The following is a 22888-nucleotide window of genomic DNA, read 5'->3' on the forward strand; positions in this document are numbered from 1 at the left end:
TCACTATGCTAGGTGATTTGTGAATCTTACACTAAGATCCCTTTTAGAAAATAAAGCGCACAACTGTGCATTGAAATCACATTAGATCAGATGTATTGGCTAATACATGATAAGCTATACATTTCACTTAAACTCTCCAATCACCTTTTCTCCATGTGCACCTAGCTCTCAGTGTTCTGCTTTAGGCTCTGTCTTACTTTCTCTATTCTCTCCCCATCTCCTTATCTCTGTCCCCACTGCCCCTACCAACCTTACCCCACTACCCTCTTGTGTTTGCTGCTGCATATATCTTCCCATTCTGGTCTCTCCTGCACTCTCGCATGCTTTCTCTAGTTACTCTTTTTTTCTTTCTCTTGTTTTCTAGAACCCCTTCTATCTTCTCTGTACTTCTCAAAATTTGCAATTCTCTCTCTGCAATATAAAAAATCAGAAGATGTTATGTACTGAGGAGATGTCTATAGAGGTCAATTATTATTCAAATGCTTTCACCCTCAGATGACCCACAATATTTGGGTTAAGAAGAAGAAACCTCAGCGTGTTGAGTCTGGTAGGGCTATCTAGATAGATAGTAACCATATTTGAGAGATAAATAGTCCGTTATAGCAGCCCTTTGTGACATTACAGGCTGTATTGAGTCATTTCAGATTCACACTAGGCTAGTTAGGGTATTTGCAGCTCTTTGCAGCAGGCAAATTAACTTAACAAACTATCCACTGCTGAAACAAAATAAAGATCTCTAGATCAGATACATTATTTCACCAGGCTATGTTTCACAACACGCCAGTGTAGGCCAAAGCAATGTCAGTCAAATGTAAGTCGTACCTAATTTATGACAATTCTGCCACAGGCTGTATTTGACAAAAAGCTAGTGTAGGCTGGAGCGATGTCATTCAGATGTAAGTCGTACCTGACTTTTGACAACTCTGCCACAGGCTACATTTCACAACAGGCCAGTGTAGGCTGGAGCAATGTCAGACAAATGTAAGTCATACCTGACTTGTGGTGACTGCCCCAGCACACTTGGCTAATCAAAGTGCCATGGAATATGGACTTTCCTGATTGGACATTGCTTTTGAATAGCTGGTAGGCTTAGGTAGTGACAAACACTTCTGTACCAGGAATAGGAAAGGTCATGAAAGCTTCTGGCTTAAGAACAAGAAGACTCAGTGTTCTGCACAACTCTCCAATCTTTTTGCACAGCAAATTCTTGTTTGATGTTCCATATGTGAAAAGTGAGATGGGAGTTCAGCAAATACCCACTGAATTCTAGCTCTCTGAGTTGTGACTGTGAATAGTGTTGGTACCACCTTTCACATCAGTTCCACACGCACAACATTGTGACAACCCTCAGGGGTCTGGTATACCACCTCTATTATTCAACATCTAATTAACTCCCTTACCAAACCTGATTTAATCATTCAACCTCACTTATGCATCTGACATCCAAATCTTAGTAAACAAGGATAGTCTGGAAGACCTAAACAATTTAAAACTTGATGACTTCCTTCAGGCAATAAACACGTGGATGATGAATAACCATCTAAAGCTAAATACCGTGCAGACAGAATATGAAGGAATGGAAAAAATACCAGCCTACTGTCATATGGCTTAAGGAACATGAGGCCCATCCAACAATAGCACAAGAAGTCAGAAATCTTGGGGTTTAAATGGATTAAGACGTATACTTGATAACACATGTAAACAACGTCAAACAGAGTGCCTTCCACTCAAAGGAAACACTAAGTTGCATCCTTCCATACCTTGGATATCAACAGAAACTGCAAGTCATTCTCACACTTGTAGTCTCCAAGCTTGACAATGCCAACAGTCTATACCTTGGTAAATCCGGATTCATCATACGCAAAACATAATTCATGCAATCTGCTTTTTCAAGACTTCTTGGGCTTATTCATCCAAGAAAACATATAATTCCAGTTTTTCAATCAGGGCAGCTCCTCCAATAGGGTGGAGGAGTGTTGCCCCCTGCCAGCAGCGGCAGCTGCAAAACCTTTACAAGAAAACGATAATAAACAGGGTTTATTATCGTTTCCTTGTAAAGGGGCCAGCCAAGGGGCCGGCCAGACACACATGCGCAGTAGACTCTCTCAAGCCCAGCAACACAGTTGACTGGCTGGAGAGAGCATGCACAGGCTCCCAGTCTGCCTGGGTACACCCTGGCTGGGTGCTCCCAGACAATCCTAATGCTGCTCTGTGCAGCGTCAGGATTGGCGTCAGGGAAGGCTGGATACCTGTGTCTGCTGAGGAGAAGAGGATGGAGCGGTGCGGTGGTGGCGAGCAAGGTAAGTATTTATTTATCTATTTTTTTATTCCCACCGGACTCCACCCCGCAAGCACCGCTCTGCCCCTTCTGTGAGCCGTGACTGCTTTCAATCACTTCACTTACCACCTAACGCAAGACGAGCAATGTTCAAGGCACTTTGCATTGTCTACAGAGCCTCCAAGAAAAACAACCACTATACCTATTCTATTCTATTCACCAAGCTTATAAAGCACATGGCTACCCCAAACCATCTTCCCAGCGATCGGGCACTAACTAAAAGTAAGGAAAGGGGATGACTGGTTAAAGAAAAATATAGGTTTTTAACTGCTTCCTGAAACTCAGGAAATTGTTCTCTCTTCTCAGGGTAAGATGCAAAAAGTTCCGGAGATGATGTGCACTACAAGAGAATGACCGGCCTCGACATCTAGCTCTGATTATTCTGGGCACAGCCAAAAGATCAAGATTATTAGATCTAATTCTACTATATATCGTGGAAACCCCCGCACCACACCACCACCTTCTCCCTTGACCGGATAATGCACATAATGACCCAGTTTGGGTAATATTCTGGATATACCATAAACTGGACAAAGTCGATTATTTACATCCTTAGGTGAGAAATACCCCAACTGCCCCATGACTGTTCTCCTGAAATAGTGACTGACAGATTCAAGGATCTAGGCACCTATGTGACCCCTGACCCTGCCCGATACTACTCCCGCAACCTGCTTCCCCTCCTAACATGACTCAAGCAGGGCATCCAACACTGGAGGTCGTTACCTCTGTTGCTGCTGGAAAGAGACGCCTTATTTAAAATTAGGCCTTGCCAGGTTTCTTGTATGTCCTACATAACACACAATACCCAGCCCCTCAGCACAACTACAAAACAATAGACAGTGAGGTTAGGACCCTCTTATGGGATGGGGGACATGCAAAAATAGCATTAGCCAAGTTGACTAGAGGGTGGTACGACGAAGGAATCGCCATTCTTGACATCAAGAAATACCACTTGGCAGCACAATTGACTATCATAAACTACTGGATACACTTGCCCCCAGACAAACCAGCATACCGTATGGACAGGTGGCTGATGCCACCAAGAGTGTATGTTATGGCCATCTGCGCCCCCTCCCCCAAGCTGACACACAACCTGGGAACTACATCGGTGACAATTGATTATTGGCACACTGCACTCTCTGCCCTGGGATGGTAGGGGAAATTAACGCAAGCCACCCCCCTTTGGAACTCAAAGCTCCTGGGTACATTGGGGAACCTCCCCGGATTTGCAAAGTGGGAACTTATTTGTATATCAAGGGTTGGGGACCTTTGGTCACGTGACGATGTACTCACATTTCACAACTTGCAAGAGAAGTACAAATTAACTCCCTCTAAGCATTACTGATATCTCCTGGTGCGTCATGAATTGCGATCAGCGCTCCCAACGGGGCGGAGTTACCGGAGTCCTCCTATCTGAAGAGTTGATTACTAGAGGAGCACTTACATAAAAAAAGCCCCCTCCCGCACATATAAGACATTAATAAACAACTTCCCAGACCCACTAAATCACTTAAATTTACAATGGGAACAGGATGTGGGAAGTCTAGATGACGAGGAAAGGTGGAAAGCACTGGAATCCCCTAAGGAAGTGGGGATCCAATCAAGGTTTCATTTGGTGCAGTTAAAAGTCCGTCACTGAGCATATCTGTTGTGCACAGTTAGAGCCTCAATGGGCAGACCAAACACAAATCTATGCCTCAGGAGATGTGATTTGGAGGGGTCCTTTATTCACATTATCTGGGAATATCCATGAATAAGGAAATACAGGTCCTCAGTGACTGCATGCTTAAAAGAACTCTAAGGTAATGAAATGTCAGCCTCACTTAAATGGTGTTTGTTAAACATATAGGACACCTCGGATCTCAGGAGATCAGAGATACTATTAATAACTCTTGGCATGGTGATTGCAAAGAGAAATGTCGCCAGGCTATAGGGGGTCGCCACAGCTGAGAAACCGGAAGTGCAACATAGAGTGGTCCACGCTGGCACCAAGGGTAATATATGAGAGTCAGGGGGCTGCCCACTGAAATGGAGGAAAATATGGGGGAAATGGAATGAATACAGAGGCAGACAATGCATTGCCCCTTCGGAGATCCTGCCACTTGATCGCATTACACAGTAGTAAATACACTTATAATGACTTGATGGGACTAGAAGTGGGAACATTTTGTTGGGCGATGGAAAATGTGGTTTAAGTACTATTGACTGCTGTGCCATTTGATCCTAGACAGGATTTTGAATGTATTATGTTAACTTTCCAAGTTTCTAATAAAAAGAATTACAAAAAAGATGATTAGACCTGAAGGAACTTATTAGATTGGTAGGGCGTAATCAGCTGATGGAGTACTTTAAGGGACCACGTTATATTTGGCCCGATGTACAGGACAAAGGGGGTTATTCTAACTTTGGAGGAGTGTTAATCCGTCCCAAAAGTGACGGTAAAGTCACGGATATACCACCAGCCGTATTACGAGTTCCATAGGATATAATGGACTCGTAATACGGCTGGTGGTAAATCCGTCACTTTTCCGTCACTTTTGGGACGGATTAACACCTCCTTCAAAGTTAGAATAACCCCCAAAGTGTTTTAAATTGTACTCTGTAACTTATGGGTAGCCATTGGCGGATTTTCAATGCTGCCCGGGCTGACTGCATTTTTAAATACCTAATAGTGTCCGGGCCACAGCATTCTGAATGATTTGAAGTTTTTGTATCACCGCTTTAGGACTGCCCAGGTAAAGTGAGTTGCCATAGTCAAGGCGTGATATAATCAATCCTTGGATCACTGTCCTTCGTGACTCCACCAAGAACCATTTCAGTGTTTTCCTAAGGGCTCTCAAGAGACCAAAGCAGCTTCCAGCTATCTTATTACCCTGCAAAGCCACAGAGAGATGATTATCTAAGGTGAAACCTAGGCTCTTCACCTCTGTTTGGACAATGGTATTCCACTAGAGAAGGGAGCCCAGCTGATCTGCTGCCAGAGGTATGGATTATTGCCTACCACATCACCTCTGTTTTCTCCCCATTTAATTTTAGACAGCTGGCTGCCATCCATTCAGACACCTTCTCTAAACAACTATTGAGACTTGTGGAGGTACGGTTAGTATTGAGAGACAGCGAGACAATTAGCTGAGTATTATCAGCATACAACACTATTGTAAAACCATGGGAGCAAATTTGATCAGACAGCGGATGGACATATATGTTGAAAAGTGTAGGGCTCAGTGATGAGCCTAGAGGAACCCCACCCTTTAGCTAATGACTGGTGGAATACAAAGGTCTCACACTAACTTTGAAGCTTTGTTTCTCCAAGAACGGAGCAAGCCATTTCAGGGTGTTTCCCATGATACCGACTTCTTCCAGGCACTACAACAGAATAGAGTTGGAGACCGTATCAAAAGCAGTGCATAGGTCGAGAAGAATAAATGCTGCTGAGCCACCCTGATCGAGAACCATGTTAAAACCTTCTGTGGCCTTTAAAAGTGCAGTTTCCGTAATACAACTGGCATGAAAACCTGTTTGGGTGGGGTGAAGGATATTATTGGCTTACAGGTTAAATTCCTATGTAAGATCTTCTCCAGGATTTTACAAGGGCCTGGAAGTAATGATATGGGTCTATAATTTTCAATCACCTTGGGGTCTAGAGTAGGCTTCTTAAGCAGAGGGTTGATAATAGTATGTTGCCAGACCTCCAGAACACAGTCGGTCCTCAGCAATAGATTGTATTACTTTTTCAGAGCGGAAAGTATTGCATCACTTCCTTTCAGTAAGATATCTTTTGGAGCAGCATCAAGTGGAGAGCCTGATTTAACCAATCCCATGTGCTCCAGGATTGTACCACTTATCATTATACTGATTTACCAAAGAAACCTGTAGGAGGCACTGTTTTCTCTGTGCAAGCTGCCAAGCTATGGAACTCTCTTCCAGCCAGCATTAGAAGCATCCAGGAGCATATATATTTCATAAGACAGATAAAAGCATGGCTATTTCCAAGAAAAGTACACCACCACACACCCCAGCAACAGAACCCAGAAAGACATTTGCATCCTCAATCTCAACCAGCAAACTGCTTTCGATAGTGTGGTAAGTTAAGGAGGGCTGACCTATGTATCGCAGGGTAATATATAGTTATGTAATGTTATATATAACATTTCTGTCTCACACTAATACTAATACTATAGCAGTCAGCGTCAGCAGCCAACTGAAACTTACAACTCTTACATTCACATAAGACACATAAGATCTGCAACGAGGGCTGTCCATTAGCAGTACTGTGCAGCCAATAAACCACCCATCACCAAATGAATATGCATGGAAAAAATTAAGAGATCTGTCATACAGTGCTGATCAATCGGAGGACCTTAATCTAGTGCACAACTGCAGGTCCCAAATAACTACACACTATTGTCACTTCCTTACATCTCACAATAACACTCAGATATGGGATGATAGTAACAATCCACATTCCAAGAAATCTCTCCTCTTTTCTCTCCCTCTAGCCGTGACGGCTGTATGCCGCAACTACACACAAAATGTCTAACGAGCTAAGCAGAATATAACCATAGGAAAAATCATAAAGGGACATACAGAGCTGGTAAAGGCTGCCAGCGTGCTGAAAAACCATAAACTGCACATCTGTTTCTTTCACAACTCATGATCCATCACGCTGCAAATCTCTGCATCACATAACACAATAACCGCAACTCAGAGGTCACCATACACAACATAGAAACACTTCCCACACAGGATCACAAAACAAAGACAACACCCTTACAACTACCTACCAAAGTATATGGCGTAGCTTGCTGCACATGTAGGTAAGTGCTTCAGTGTCAAACATAGGTAAAGTAAGCACAATACAAATATTTATTTATTATTTGTGCATTAACAAGATTTGTGTTGATCCTTTTAAAATCTTTGTTTCCATCACACTTCAGAATTACAAAATATGCTTCTTTTGTGCTCTTATAACTGCGATATATGTTGAAATGTTGTACGGTTCACTTAAAGGGATTTAATTTTTTGTGTATTAGAAACAAATTGACATCCTACAGACTTTCATTTTGCACTCCCTGTACAAAAGGTTGCTGGAATTATCCAATTCTGCGACCACAATGTTTTGCTCATAATTATGAATTTGCAGTATTTGCTACCTAATCCATCATTAGTCTGGATAATATGCATAATTTGTTTATAGCTAAAATGTTTCTACAAGTGCTGCAACATGTGCTGCCGTGCAGTGGATGGTCCTTCATAAAAGCTGACTAGTCACCTTTCATTTACTGAGTTACTTATAGCTGTATTTGGATGTGGATGTGGTAATAATGAAGTGAAACATTTTCCCACATAGTGCTCATCTGCAAAAATGCCAAAATAATGAAGTAATGGTATCACAAAAAGTGTTGAATTAGGCTGTATAATTTGTGGTCTCTTGAGACAAAATTAGTGTCGAACTTGCTGCATAATTTGAACTTCCCCTGCCACATATTTCGAGTTGACCTGCCTAAACCCCAGCGAGATTGTCACATAATTCCCTTTACAAAATCCTCTCTCTTTTCAGTCAAAGTAAGAAAAGTAAACTACATCTCCACGTTAAAAGAATAAACAGAGATTTGTCAGAAGACATAGCCTGACATTTAATCTGTCTTGGAACGCGCAGCAAATGTAATAACATGAAATCAAAATATAAAAGCATTTTTATTGCTTGTTCACCTTCAGCACCTCTACTTAGTGGCTATGTATTTTTTTTTTAAGATGAGACAAATACTGTGCCAGCTGCCCCAGTAATTTGGTGGGGGGGGGGGGCACTGGGCAAAGATTTAAAGAGTTATATAGGCTGGACGGGACCTCAAATGTCCCCCACCGCCATGAAGATGGCCCTGACTATTTGAAGCAGACCTTCCTATATATGAACAGAAGCAAGAAAGCAAGACTGAGAAAATCATAATGGAAGAAAGTGAATCTCTCTCACTACCTTTTGACAGACCTTATGGCCTGGGACCCCTCCTTCGCCCACTACAACATACAGGAACATGGAGATGGTCTTAGATTCAGAAGTCCCACAAGTCAATGCACAGATCAGTGTGATCAATCTCCAACTTTGCTAGTCAGTAAAATTCTCCTTCTACCCCAAACTGACACTGAGTGGAAACGTTGAAAACCCTTGTCATGTCTCATTTGGATAATTTTACATTGTAACATTACCTGTACAGGTCCCCTCAAAACACTCACCAGGATTACAAAGGCTACAGAACAAGGCAAACAGAATATAAATTAACCTTTGTAACCAGGACATTTTCTAGCTTGGTCTGAAAGTAAGTCACTGTCTACCAGTTAAAGCCAGCATCAAATTCAATGTTTCCTGAACTCTTCACAATGCTTTCTGGGTGAAAAGGCTGAAAATATGGATGGAACCAGTCTTGTGACGGGTCAGAGGAAAAGGACTGCTTGCTCCTCCAGTACTGCTGCTGGGGTCAGGCGGGAGAAGGATTGTGATACTGCCCACAGCTCCTGCCCCTGAAGCTTTACAGATAGGCCTGGTATCCCTGGCTCTTGAATTATTGAGTCTGAAGTTTGCGGAAATAAAAATTCTTGGACCAGAGAGATGCGGAATTGTGAGATGCAGAGGGGAAATTTCACACCTCATAATGAGATCCATAGTAGCGAAAGTAGTGAAGTTTGCAGGGTAGTTATATGGGTGTGGGAGAAGATGGAAAAAGAACAACTGTGAATAGAAAGACTCTAATGATTTGTATGCTTATTGCAAAAACTGAAAAAGTCTTCAGCCATGACAGATTGAAAAACGGTGTAAGGGGACAAGAGTTTTTATAGAATGTTTGGGGTAGGTGTCTTAAATACAATAGAGCGAGATCATTAATCTCTCGGAAGATTTTGGCTGGGTTGCATCCACGAGGTCTGTGGGAGTACTGACTGCTTGCTGTTAGGTTTCAAGGTTAAAGGGCTTCACTACTTTTTCCATCTATGTAGTAAGCAGTGGGTTGTGTTCTTCATGGATTGGATATGTCACGATATCCTTGGAAAGATCCAGAGTGGCTGAGGGGGTGAAGGTGCAGAGCTGAAAGTGCACTTCCAAGGTGGGTCATGGGGTGCTGTTGAGCCCCTCAAAGGAGCTGAATATATGTAGAACGGTACTGTAATTGTGGACGTTTGTAAGACGAAATAGGGTAACTTCGAAACTGATTTACCATTTACAGATCAGAACGTTGGTATTGGGTGATTGAGGCACAATGATAATCAGAAGGATCAGTGTGTGATCTGAAAGGTATGGATTAAATGACATTTCAGAGTGGTTGAGTTCTTTGGAGGCAGGTATTTGGTAAAGAAATGTGCAATGTAGTATATGGGGTGAAGTGTGTGTGTTGGTGAGGGAACAATTAGGGGGGAAGAAGAGGGTGTTTCATGGTTGTTTTTTGAGGTTGAGGTTCAAGTGTCTGTTTCCTGGCCTTTCTCCTATCAGTAACGTTTTAAGAAAGCCATGACAATATAAAAGCAGCACTGACAAAAGGGAAGCACTGGCAGCCAAAGCCAGACCTCTTGGCTTTATCAGTGATTGTTTATGCTAGTTGCCACTTTTCAAGGTGAGCTAATACACACAGCATCCAAAGTGGGGGCATTCACAATTATGTTGCCTGTTCAGGAACAGCCATAGCTACATTACCTAACAGAGTTATGCCTGTACTGACATGGCTATTGTATTGACCAACACTGTCCACAGAGATGTATTGTAAACAGGGTGATGGAGGTCTGCATGGGTACCTCTTATGTGCATTGTTTTTGTGTGCATTGAGAGTTGTATAGGTATTCTAGTCCTTGCCTTTATATGTGCTGTCTGCATGCACTGGTGCCTGCAAGCGTTTTGCTTATGTGTCTGAACGTGTGTTTGAGAACACCATACAAAAGACACACTTAAAGGCTCCATTAATGCTTCTGCCTAATGTTAGTAATTTCGTAGGGTCTGTGTAGTGCACTTACCATGAATGCCTTTAAGATAAATTTTCTTCATATGAACATTAGAAGGAAACAACCTGATTGATAACTAGCAACTGAAACACTGCCTGAAGACAGTAACAGCGCTACACAGTTGTTTCTAAATCTTTTGAGCAACAACCGAGCAGCCACAACTATCAATCTGAACGTAACAGTCAGTAGTTAAAATACGGTACCTTTTTTAAAATTGGTTGACTGGCACAATTGATGAGCCCTCTCCAGCTTGAACTGCAGAAACCTCTTCTCTGTTAACACAGAAAGAAAATAACTTTCAGCTATTTGGATACAGAGGAATGAAGCACTTTGCAAATAAACGCAAAATTACAATATAGCATGCATACTTTTTCTTTACCATCCCTGCAGGTGCTAAATTGAAACGTGATTGGAAGGGAAAAGAATAAAGTCCCCTCCATGACCACTATATTAATCTTATGGCCTCCCTGATTACGAGGGAACTGGTATACAGACTCCTGTTTGAGCAGGGGTCAGTACTACGAGCTGGTGTTATTTAACAAACCCACTAATCACTGGGTGCACGGTACGCCACTGTACTCTACTCTGCACCCCTGAAGTGTATGCCACTCTACACTACGCCTCTGCACCCTAAGGGCCGGATCTAATAACATTTGGTATAACACTTTCCTAATTGCGATTCTCTCCGAATCACAATTAGGGAATCAGTATTCCTAATGCATGAAACTCTTTTAAGTTTCATTAGCGATCCCTAGTGGATCGCTAATAGACCTACCTCATGCATATTAATGAGGTAGGTCGCAATTTGCGATCCTTTAGGAATCACAGCATTGCAGGGAAGATGGCCTGCTGGCGTCAGCAGACTATGATGTCTGTGATTGCCTTTTAATAAAGCATTTTTTTTTTAACCCAGCCCGTTTTCCTTAAAGGAAAACAGGATGTGTTTAAGGAGAAAAAAGTTTAATTATTATTTACTAAATATAGGCAATGGTCCATGGGGCCACTGCCTTCTCCTAGAAATGTTTTTTAAACCATTCTCAAAGGGAGAGAGGTCCCAAGGAGACACCCTTCCCATTTACAAATGGGTTACCACCAACTTTGAGATGGTGGTGCTGTGCTAATGTTCCTTGACCGTAATTCAGTCACAAAACATTCATACATCTGGCTCTGATTTGGTATTTTGAAGGGATGAAGAGATGCCCTAAGCATGCCCCTTCCAAATACTGAATCGGGATGTATTCTCAATTTGGGATTAATACATACCAAAATTATTTTTGCTGGTTGCAAATGCTTGAAACATCTGGCCCTAATGCCCTGTAGTGTACAGCACACCACTCTATGCCATTCTAATCTAGTCTGCACCACTCTATGCCACTACATTCCACACACTGCCACTTAATGCCACTCTACCACACTGCACTCCACACAGTCACTCTTCTCTATACCATTCTACTGCACGTCACTCCACTCTACACCACTCTACTTTACCCCGCTTCCCTCTATCCCACATAATTCCACGCCACTCTGCTCTATGCCATACTACGCTATACTTCTGTTCTCTATGTTACTTCAAGCCATTCCACTCCACTCTACTCAATGCTACTCTACGCCCCTCGAAGCCACACTATTCTACCCCACTGCACTATATGCCACTGTATTCCACTCTGCACCCCCCTACTCTCTGCCACTGAAATCTAAGCCAATGCACTGCACGGCACTGAACTATACACTGCACCGCCCTACGACACTCCAATCTACTCTGCCCTACGGCACTGCACGTCACTGTACTCTACTGTGCATCACTCTACTTTAGGCTACTCCACTCTACACTACTATACACTACGCCTTTCTATTCTATGCCACTCTGCTCTACTCTACTCTGCACCACTGCCCACCGTACGCCACTCTAGAATACTCCACTCCAAATATTACCACTCTACTCTACACCACTCTACTCTACCCCACATCTAGGCCACTGCACTGTATGCCACTCTACTTTAGTCTGCACAGCTCTACTCTACGCCACTATACTCTATGCCACGCAACTCCAGTTCATACCCTGCCACTATATGCCACTCTACCACACTCCACTTCATACATTACCAATCTACGCCACTCTACTCTACATCACTTCAATCTACCCCACTTCCCTATATCTCACTCAACTCTATGCCCCTCTACTCTATGCCACTCTACTCTATGCCACTCTACTCTAAGCGACTCTAAGAGACTCTGTTAAAGTCCACTCTACTCCACAACGCTCTACTCCAGTGCACTTTACGTCACTCTTTTCTACTCTGCACCATTCTACACCATTGCCCTGTATGCCACTTCATTCCGCTCCATTCTACTCTACTTTGCACTACTCTGCTATATGCTACTGCACTGTACACCACTTCACAGTAAGCCACTCCACCACTCTACTCTACTTTACTGTACTACACTCTATTGCATTCTATGCCATTGCACTCCATGGCACAGCACTCAACTGTGCACCACTCTACTTTACACCGCTGCACTCTATGTCACTCTACTCTAAGCTACTCAAAGCCACACGGCTCTGTGCAACTGTACTCTACTCAACTCTACGTCACTCCACACCACTGTACGCCATGCCACTCCACTCTGACCCACTCCACAATATAATAATGAGAAAGTACGGAGGAGCTACTGAAATGTAACCATATATAAGTATATATATATATATATATATATATATATATATATATATATATATATATATATATATATATATAAATTCATGCCAAAATAAACAACATTGTTTGGAAAAAAACATACAAATTCAATGGAAAAAAATAAAAGATAAAAAACATTAATGTAACTCACGCACCTCCGTACACAGTGTTGTCAACTTGCCATGCAGACTAAATTAACTATAATTTGCCCCTCTAGCTTGCACTACCTATACCCTTTCGTAATATATAACTTGTACCACTTTAAATTATAGTATTCATAGCAACACTCATGACATCTCAAAATACATAATTTCTGAAAACACTGTGTATGGTAGCGGGCTCAGTGATAGTTCACTGAGATTTTTTTAACTAGAACTTATTTTCAACCTTTGTTTTTTTATTGAATATATATATGGGCAAGGTACATATATGAGGAGTTAGCTATGGCAAACCTATGCTTACCTATATAAACCTACCTTCACAATTCTTTGCTACTCAATTTTCTGGAACCATATTTTGGCCCCGCAATATTCTGATAGACCCCACAGTAAGATCACAGAAAGCTAAAGGAATCAGAAAGGAGCAGCCAATGGCTTAAGCAAGCAAATATCTAAAGACCTCCTGACTAAATCGCAGATCTCTGCATGTCAAGAATCAACAGCATTAGACTTGGAAAAGGCTGTTGGGTCATAGGCCATCCTACATATCTAACAGAAACATGTCTGGAGAATGGAGTGAAAGCAGCCTTACCCTTGATGGAATGTGGTAGACAACTGATAGAAGAAGCATTGTGTTAGACCTGGCAGCCTTAGGGTCGTCATACCCCAACTTTTTGCCTGCCTCCCTCTACTTTTCTAACACTGTTTTTGCTGGTTTTAGGATTCTGTGCACTTTACCACTGCTATTCGGTGCACAGGTGCATATGCTCTCTCTCTTAAACATGGTAACATTGGTTCATTCCCAATTGGCATTTTGGATTTACTTCTAAGTCCCTAGTAAAGTGCACTACATGTGTCCTGGGCCTGTAAATTGAACATTACTAGTGGGCCTGCAACACTGATTGTGCCACCCACATAAGTAGCCCCTTAACCATGTCTCAGGCCTGCCATTGCAAGGCCTGTGTGAGCAGTTCCCCTGCCACTTCGACTTGGCATTTAAAAGTACTTGCCAAGCCTTAAAACCCCCTTTTTCTACATATCAGTCACTCCTAAGGAAGGCCCTAGGTAACTCATAGGGCAGGGTTCTATGTAGGTAAAAGATAGGACAAGTACATGTGTGTTTTTATCTGTCCTAGTAGTGGAAAACTCCTAAATTCGTTTTCCACTAATGTGAGGCTGGCTCCTTTTATAGGATAGCATTAGGGCTACCCTCATATACTGTTTGAGTGGAAGAGTCTGATCACAAAGGGGTAACCAGGTCATATTTAGTATGGCCAGAATGGTAATAGAAAATCCTACGTATTGGCGAGGTTGGATTTTATATTACTATTTTAGAAATGCCACTTTTAGAAAGTGAGCCTTTCTCTGCACTTAAAATCCATCTGTGCCTTACAGCCTTTCTCCAATCCAAGTCTGGGCTGGGCTGGTTGACAGCTCCCTTGTTCATTTGACACAGACAACCACCCACATAGGATACTCAGTCACACCTGCACCCATCCGTATACTGAATGGGTCTACCTGGGCTGGGAGGGTGGAGGGCCTGACACTTACATTTCGAAGGCTAGGGGTCTGCCCTCACACAATGGACTTCCGAACCCCCTACTAGGACTCTGGCAGACAGACCTATACTGAAAGGTAACCTTGTGCACTTCAAAACCACTCTTTGAAGTCTCCCCACTTCAAATACATTTTTGAGTCTATAGAACTGGGTCCCTGACCCCACCAAATCAGACCCTTCTGGACCTGAACCGCCAACCTATCAAGAGGAACTGTCTGGCTGCCCAAATGACTCATTTGGACTGCTTTGCTGAGAAGAACTGCTGCCCTGCTGTTCCCCTGCTGCCATCTGACTTTGCTGAGAAGTGCTCTCTAAGGGCTTGGATTGAGCTTGTCTCCTGTTTTCTGAAGTCTCAGGGCCAAAAAGACTTAGGGGGTCATTACGACCCCGGCAGTCGGTGGAAATATAGCGGTAAGTACCGCCCACAGGCTGGCGGTATGTACCACCATATTATGACATTGGCGGGTTGGCTGAAGCCAACCCGCCAATGTACCACTCCGACCGCCATCGCAGTGACAGGCGCCAGGCTGGAGATATCTATCTCCAGCCCTGTGGCCGTCACTGTTCCACCCGCAGGATTACGACCACGCCTACCACCATGGTTTTCGTGGCTTCCTTACTGCCATGAAAACCATGGCGGCAGGCACTATCAGTGACAGGGAATTCGTTCCCTGTCACTGATAGGGGTCTTCCCCCTCCCTCTACAGTTTCCCATTCACGTCCCCCATCCACACACACACACACATTCCCACAAACATCCACGCATTCATACATCCATTCACACACACATTAGCACACACTTACAAACATGCAAGCACACACACATTCACAAAACATAACATACACACACTCACACCTTCATACATACACACTCACATCCAACACGCAACACACACATACAAATATACACACACCCACCCACACCACAACACCCCTCACCCCCTCCCCTGTCGGAGCACCCACTTACCTGTGTGCAGAGGGTGCTCCGGCAGGAGACTGGACGGGGCACTGCTGCCAGCAGCAGCATCCGCCAGCAGAACAACGCCAGGCCGTATTATTTCTCATAATACAGCTGGCAGCAGTCTACTGGCGTGGCGCTGCTGCTGGCAGCAGCACCACCTTACCGCCATCCGCCGGCATGGCCACAGCCGGATTGGAGGCATCGCCTACCTGATCGATGCAACGCTTATGACTTCATCCGGCACACCGAGGATTTCCACGCATCGTCCCTGGGCGTCAAAAAGATCCCTGCATCGCAGTGAGGAACCAAGCCTTTGTGCCGGAAATCGACGCAAAGATCCTTGCAGTGTGGAAAGAAACAACGCAAAGTCTGTGCCGTGCCAGAAATTTCTGATGCACACCCTATTTTTCAATGCATCTCCTCCTCTGCGGTCTCCATGCATGTTATTTTTTACGCAAACCAGGTACTTTGTGAAACCAGGAGACAATTGTTGATTGCTAAAATTTTAAGACTCTTTTTAATCTTGTAAAAGTAATATCTCAACTTGGGCTTATTGATTCTTTATCATTTTGACCTTAATTTAACCAGATAAATATCTTATATTTTTCTAAACCTGTGTGGTGTGTTTTTGTGGTGTTTTTTAACTGTGTTACTGTATGGTTTATTGCACAAATACTTTACACATTGCCTTCTAAGTAAGCCTGACTGCTCGGTGCCAAGCTACCAGAGAGTGGGCACAGGATAATATGGATTGTGTGTGACTTACCTCGATTAGGATTGTGGTCCCTATTTGAACAAAGGTGAATACCTCTGCCAACTAGAGACCCCATTTGTAACACATTGCAAGGTGTAACAGTGAGAGATACAGGTTGCAATGGACATGTGAGTTATAGTTTCAGTAGCAGCTTTGATTAATCTATGCATCGTAAGTGACGAAAATATGGTCAAGAAAACATAGATGCCTCTTTTGGTCCAGGCAGAAATGGGAACACCTCTAGCACCAAAGAGGTGTGTGACGCAGAATGGAGACCTTAAATTAATTAATCACTTTGTTCAAACATAATTCAGGCAACGCATTTGGAAAAAATAAACTGCAAGTATCCAACACAACTTTATCCTAAGAAACCAGAGTGTGGTTCAAAACTGCATAGGGCTTGCTGATTACCCTTGCATAATGGAGAAATTAAATGATTGTTTAATATTAAATTAGCTTCATGATACTAGGCCAAAAGATTTCTGCATCAGATATGTAATGGAAGAGATTAAGGTCTGACTGACCTGACTGTAAGCATCCACACCAGAAGGATAGATGGAATTGACCAATTAGATATAACTAGATGGCCTCATTTGATGGCCAGTGTCTGGAGGGACCGATGGCAGCCAAATAAAACTTCAAAATGCCTGGTTGCATATCTAATTTGACAGGTGTCTAGAAAATCACACAATGTCACCAAGGGAAAAAGCAAAAAGAATGATGCACTTAAAAATGGCACAATGGTCAAAACACAACCACCTTTTCTCATATTGGGCGTGGTGGTGCTTTTCTTGGTGGCGACTAGGACAGCCTGATTATCTGAGGAGAGGGACACAAGTCAGCACAAAGCAGCTACTTAAGAACCAGGAGCTCAGGTACCGTGATTTTAGGGAAATCCCTCTCTTTTTGACCACAGTTATCAGGTTAAGCCTAAGGGGAAGACAGGTGGCTTCTTCCTGAACGGATGTCCAAAAGAGTAAGGCTGAGGTCACAAAGATGACTGCCCGTGTGCCAATGATCTTTTAAAGGGTCCTCTGAATCAGCTGAGAGGCAGAAAAGAGATAGAGGCAACTCCCCGACTAGTTTATGACAGCATCTGAAGAAACTTCAGACACCTGCCCATTTAGAAGGCAAATATATTGCTTTTAATGTTTACAGTGGCTAGAAATGCATCTGTGTCTAGCCTTAATAAGTACCCCAGGTCTACCTGAGTAGGACTTACTTTGGAATGCCTATAGACACCTGCTCGCGGTCTTTACTTTTATACCGAACACTCCTGTAAGACTCCTGTGTGAGAAGCCTCAGACGACATGCCTGCAGAATGGCTTACTTCCAAAGGTCCATTGCACACCAATAAAGATACATATAAAGAGTGTCTAACTTCTTTCTGATATAGAGGAGGGATAAAGTTTTTAGAGTGTATCATTACCTCTACTGACACCCAGAAGAATGTTCTATAAAGCAAAGGGAGGCAGTCTTCAAATTACAAAGGTTTTTTTGGTGGAATATATATGAGATCGGTTCCACAAAGCGTTGATGCAGAGGTCACCACAGTGAGCACCACATTTATAATTGAAAGAGGGAGAAGTTACTTAATTGTAATCTTCATCATTCACCATCGGTATTCCCTCTGAATTCATAAAAGGAAGAATATCTCTGTTTACTTCCCAGATACCGAAACATATATATATTTTTTTACAATTTTCATGTTTCCCAGTGTAATCAAATTCATAGGAATTATACCCCAAAAAGGCTACATTTACTGAATGTCTCTTAAGTAATTTGCTAAAATGTTTTTAACGTTTTTATTTATACTTTTGCATAATATCATTTATGCACTACAAACATGTAAACTTTCCAGGTGTAATTCCACACGATTCCTATCAGCATATCTGTACAGTTATCATGAACCCTCCCTTCTCTGGGCATCCTCCTCCCCTCAATTTTCTCTTGTAAAGTATTTTTTGTCCTTCCAGTGTACTCATTTTTAAAAAGACCCATCCTTTCCTAAATTTGCAGATGTACCTTGTTAGGTATCTCCTAGCCCCATGGAATTATCAGCGTGAGGCCTGTGTGATCCCAGGTGCCGGGACAGGCACTTAGGGCCAGATGTACCAAAGGATTTTACCCATTCTGTGTCTATGGGGAAAAGCTTTCGTACATATGGCCCTAAGTGTGTATCGATCATCGACCTCAGAACCCCATTGACTGTCCCCATCTCTTTGAATTTTGTCAATAGGTCCCCCCAGACCTCCAAATCCTCCGCCACGTTCCCATTTCTTCTGGTGACCCTAATATGTACCTGTCCGTCTAGTGCTCATTCAACAGTGTCTTTTACCCATTAATTGATCTCTGGCCCCAGCCACCCCATGGCAATTCGCTGTTTCACTAGGAGAAGGACAGCTGGAGAAATGTATATTTATTTTCCTGTTTTGGGGGCAATTCACTATGGCGAAAAGGCACTGGGCAGGTGAAAGCTCAAGAGTCAATCCAGTTGCACCCTCGATCCTTTCCACCACCACCCACCAGCATGACAAAACCTCACAGTACTGCACTCCCGATGTAAGAATGTGGAGTTTCCCTGCCCGCAGCAGGGGCAAGCTGCAGGAAATCCACAAAAATGTTAGTTTAAAATTAAATCTGGCTCATAACACAGCATAAAAATAGTATATGCTACATTGAAATAGGAACTTTTGCCCCAAAGTAAAACATTGCATACAGTAAAAAATAACCCTACCTGTCAAGAACTGATAATTGCAATATCCCATCATGCCCAGTGCTAGTAAGGCAGTAAATTTTGGGAGCACATAGAAGATATCTACAGTATCCAATTCAAAATATGTGGAGCAAAATGCGTGGTGACCCCTCTTGATATAGACATGCAGTCATCAGGTAGGTTGAAGTATCCATAATGTAGGATCTCATGAGCCAGGCGATCTAGGTCGGAGCTGGAAGTGTGGAATTGAAGATGCTGCCTGATATTCTGGAAAGCAGATCTAACCTCGTTGGAAATCTCTTCTGTGGCTGAAGGGACATCTGACAAAGGCCCTGGACCCATGACTGGTTAGATCAAATTAGGGGCAATGAAAAAGTGTAGATTGATTCTCACCATCAACTCAGTGAAGGTGCATTCCTCAGGACCTGAGTTCTATAAACCTGGAAGAGTAAACTCGGCATTTTATGTTTAATTCTGGGGTAAACATGTCTATTTCCAGATGTCTTCCAAAGGAGAAGGTGTCTTTCAATAATTCATCATTTAAAAAGTCACCTGTGTTGTTTTCACAAATGGTGACCCCTCTGCTTTTGTGTTTTTAACCCAGGAAGATACAGTGACGTCAGCCAAATGCCTCTTGCTAGGGTCCAATGCAAAATTGTCAAAGCTCCTTTGTACAACACCTTAGCCTTTGTACCCCTTTGCTTGCACTTTTCTACGATTTGCTTGGTTTCATGTTTCTATGTTGTCCACTCGTGGATTCTCAGTCATTTAACATGACTAAGAGTCTACTTCAAAGAAGTAAGGTGCGAAAATGGAAATTTATACAGATCTCAAAATCTTAGGTTCTAAACATCAGAATTATTGGGATAGACAAAGCTCAGATGGCATCAATGGTAGAAGGTCACCATGCTTGCGTGCACATTCATGCATGTGGGCTTTTTTTAAAAATTATTTTACTTAAAGAAAAAGACAAATCCATCAAATATGCCTCACTGTGCATGCGCATGCATGTCTGACCATCATCTTTAAACTTTATTTTTTAATTACAGTTCTGAGATTACAGACAGCTATTTTGTAAACTAAATTAAAAAATAAAGTACGCACGTGAAGCACCACAAATTGAGGGCAAGGGACCAGACAGGTTTCAATGTGCAGGTTTAGTATCCACGTACAAATAATTATTTAAAAAGTATAGTGGGCTAGAAGTATGATTAGGGAGTGCACGGTAAGCAAATCAGCAAATGTAAGCGCCCCGGAAGCAGTGCCCAGCTGCCAGGACCATAAAAGCATAATAAATAATGCACGGGGTCAAAATAGGTCTTTTTGCTAACAAACAAGTAAAGCTGTCTTCAAGCGAGACTTAAACATGAAATTTGCAAGTCACGCAATAGAAAGTTAACTAAACTTCGCCGAGGAAAATAACAAGACCGTAGCTGTATGGAGACCGGACACCAATGTCTCAACAAGCAGTGGGAAAAATTGGTTCTAAGACTGAAAACAACTTCATCTGCTCACTGTTTCCCACCACGGCTTTTGAGATCGCTATAAAACCTGCTTAGCTGAATATTGATTGCAGAATACTGCTGATGACTGTGACGTCTACCAGGTCCAGAGTCCTGAGGGTCCACCACACCTCAGTTATAGTTCTCCTTTACTATAAAACTGCATAGTAAGGTGGTACTATTTTCTTTGCCTGCATCAGGGTCCATGGAATGCATGGTTTTGTGGAAGTCTAAAATTAATAAAGGCATGAGGCAGTGAGATTCCTAACATATCTTTTTATTCAACAGCTGCAGAACAGTCAGGTGCCAGGGTTGACCTGCTCAAAATACAAAAGTTAACATGGGTTTTTATGGCTTACAATACATAGTGCATAAATGTTACACAACCAATGGGAGCCAGTTGTTCGGCGAAACAATAGGAGTTTCAACTCATTTATACAATCATTATTCAGAATAGGATTCTAAGCTATGTAAGGGAATTGATACACAAAATCAGCATAAGAAGAATAGTGACAGCTTGTCTTCTACACTTGTAACCTGGTCATTTGTCAAGGCCTTGAGGTTACAGCAAAAGTACAGACAGTTCAAGTTCACTTAAAGGCCAATGGCCTGTGGACTTTCTGCAGGCTTGCTCCTATTGAGTGTCACCAAATGGAATCTGAAATAAAATGGATTCCACACCCTCCTCTGACACTCAACGGTGTCATTTAATCAAGATCAATGGCCATGATTTTCTTTGTTTCCTGCTGAATGGGAAGCTCTGCTCTGTGCTTGCTGGCCCTTCACATTTTAGTTGTGCTGCATCGTGATATAACTATCATTATTATGCCCGGACGTACCAATATACCAAGTCCCATCAATATGGCTTCCAATATACATGTTCCCCATTCTCCCAACCAGGCAGCTATGGAATCCCATAATGTTCCTTTCTGTATATTTCTTTTTTTCTCACTTATTTGATGGGATCTTATTTATTGCTTGTTTCATGCTGCTACTGTTCTCTTGTGTGTAGGCACAGCACGTTTGGACACTACCTGACATATTCTGCCTTCCATAGCAAGAAACATATCTAATGACATATTGTTCTGTATATGTATGGTCCTAAATTCAGTCATTTTGTCTGGGATATTTCCCAGGGCAGCCGAGGTGTCATCTGATAAATCCTCAATCAACCTTGCCACATCATTTCTCCTATGACTATTATGAGACATCCCTAGTGGAGGTATTATTATTCCTAGACCTGTAACTATGATACTAACCCAACTGCCCATTTTCCCATGCATCATCATTCCCTTGCTTGCTCCAGCCCTTACTTCAAGCAAAAGTTGAACATTGAACATCCTGGTAGTAACAAAGGATAAGTAACAACTTCCACACCAACACCCAGGCAGATAAAAGTAAGTTGATTTTCCACATACAAAACAAAGTACATGCCTTTATATCCAGTGACCTCTGAGGACAGCCCTTCATCCTTTCCTTCCTTCACAATGAAGGTGTGTAAATGTATGTAATGTTGGCAGGTACTAGTTGCCATGTATGTATTTCTATCTGGAAGCTTCCTTCAGGTTAGGTGCATCAAGCAATCAATAAGAATGCATTTCTCCTCTTCTTCCTCTGACAATTGTAGGAAGAACTTGCAATGGAAATTGGTGACAAATGGGGTAGCTCAGATGCACAGCAGCACTACTTCTTCCCATTCTATTCTCAATTTGGGAATCTCATGTTTGTTCTCTAGTGCCTCTAATGCCCCCAGGCTACTGTTCCTCAATCGTATCCTAGGAACTGTTTTATTAGTGTTACTTTTTCAGGTTTTGTATCCCTTGTTCTGTAAGAAGTGATATTTACTTGCTAACGTTGCCCCCTAGTAGCATTTCTCAGATGTGTTTTCACTGATATGTTTTGCTGTCCAAGACCAGAAAGCATTTCATGTAACAAAACACAACTCACAGCTCTTGTTAAAGGCACCGCACTATACGTCACCTCCTCTTCAGTGCTGAATGGGAGATGAGTGCAAACATAAGATTTAGAGACATTGAGGACTGCAACATATTTTTTCTAACAAACTAAGATACTTAATTCCTTCATATTTTGGTCTCAACTGAGCCCATTTCTGCAAAATGTCATATTATATTTCAGATGCCTCAAAATTAATTTGCAGTCACCAATCTCTGGGCTCTTTATATGGTCTTTGAACATGATGAGTATTACTGTCGCTTTATTTGTTG

General features: G+C 42.5%; 1 protein-coding gene across 2 annotated transcripts in view; it reads right to left on the minus strand.

Annotated features, from left to right (window-relative positions):
• LOC138267955 (uncharacterized) overlaps positions 1 to 22888 on the minus strand; it is a 1270490-nt gene that overhangs the window by 201105 nt on the left and 1046497 nt on the right. For both annotated transcript variants that reach the window (XM_069217240.1, XM_069217239.1), the window contains exon 12: positions 10522 to 10590. In XM_069217240.1, the coding sequence (XP_069073341.1) occupies positions 10522 to 10590 (69 nt within the window). The remainder of the gene's footprint in view (positions 1 to 10521; positions 10591 to 22888) is intronic.

Source organism: Pleurodeles waltl, chromosome 12 (assembly GCF_031143425.1).
Source record: "Pleurodeles waltl isolate 20211129_DDA chromosome 12, aPleWal1.hap1.20221129, whole genome shotgun sequence".
Taxonomy (NCBI): Eukaryota; Metazoa; Chordata; class Amphibia; order Caudata; family Salamandridae; genus Pleurodeles; species Pleurodeles waltl.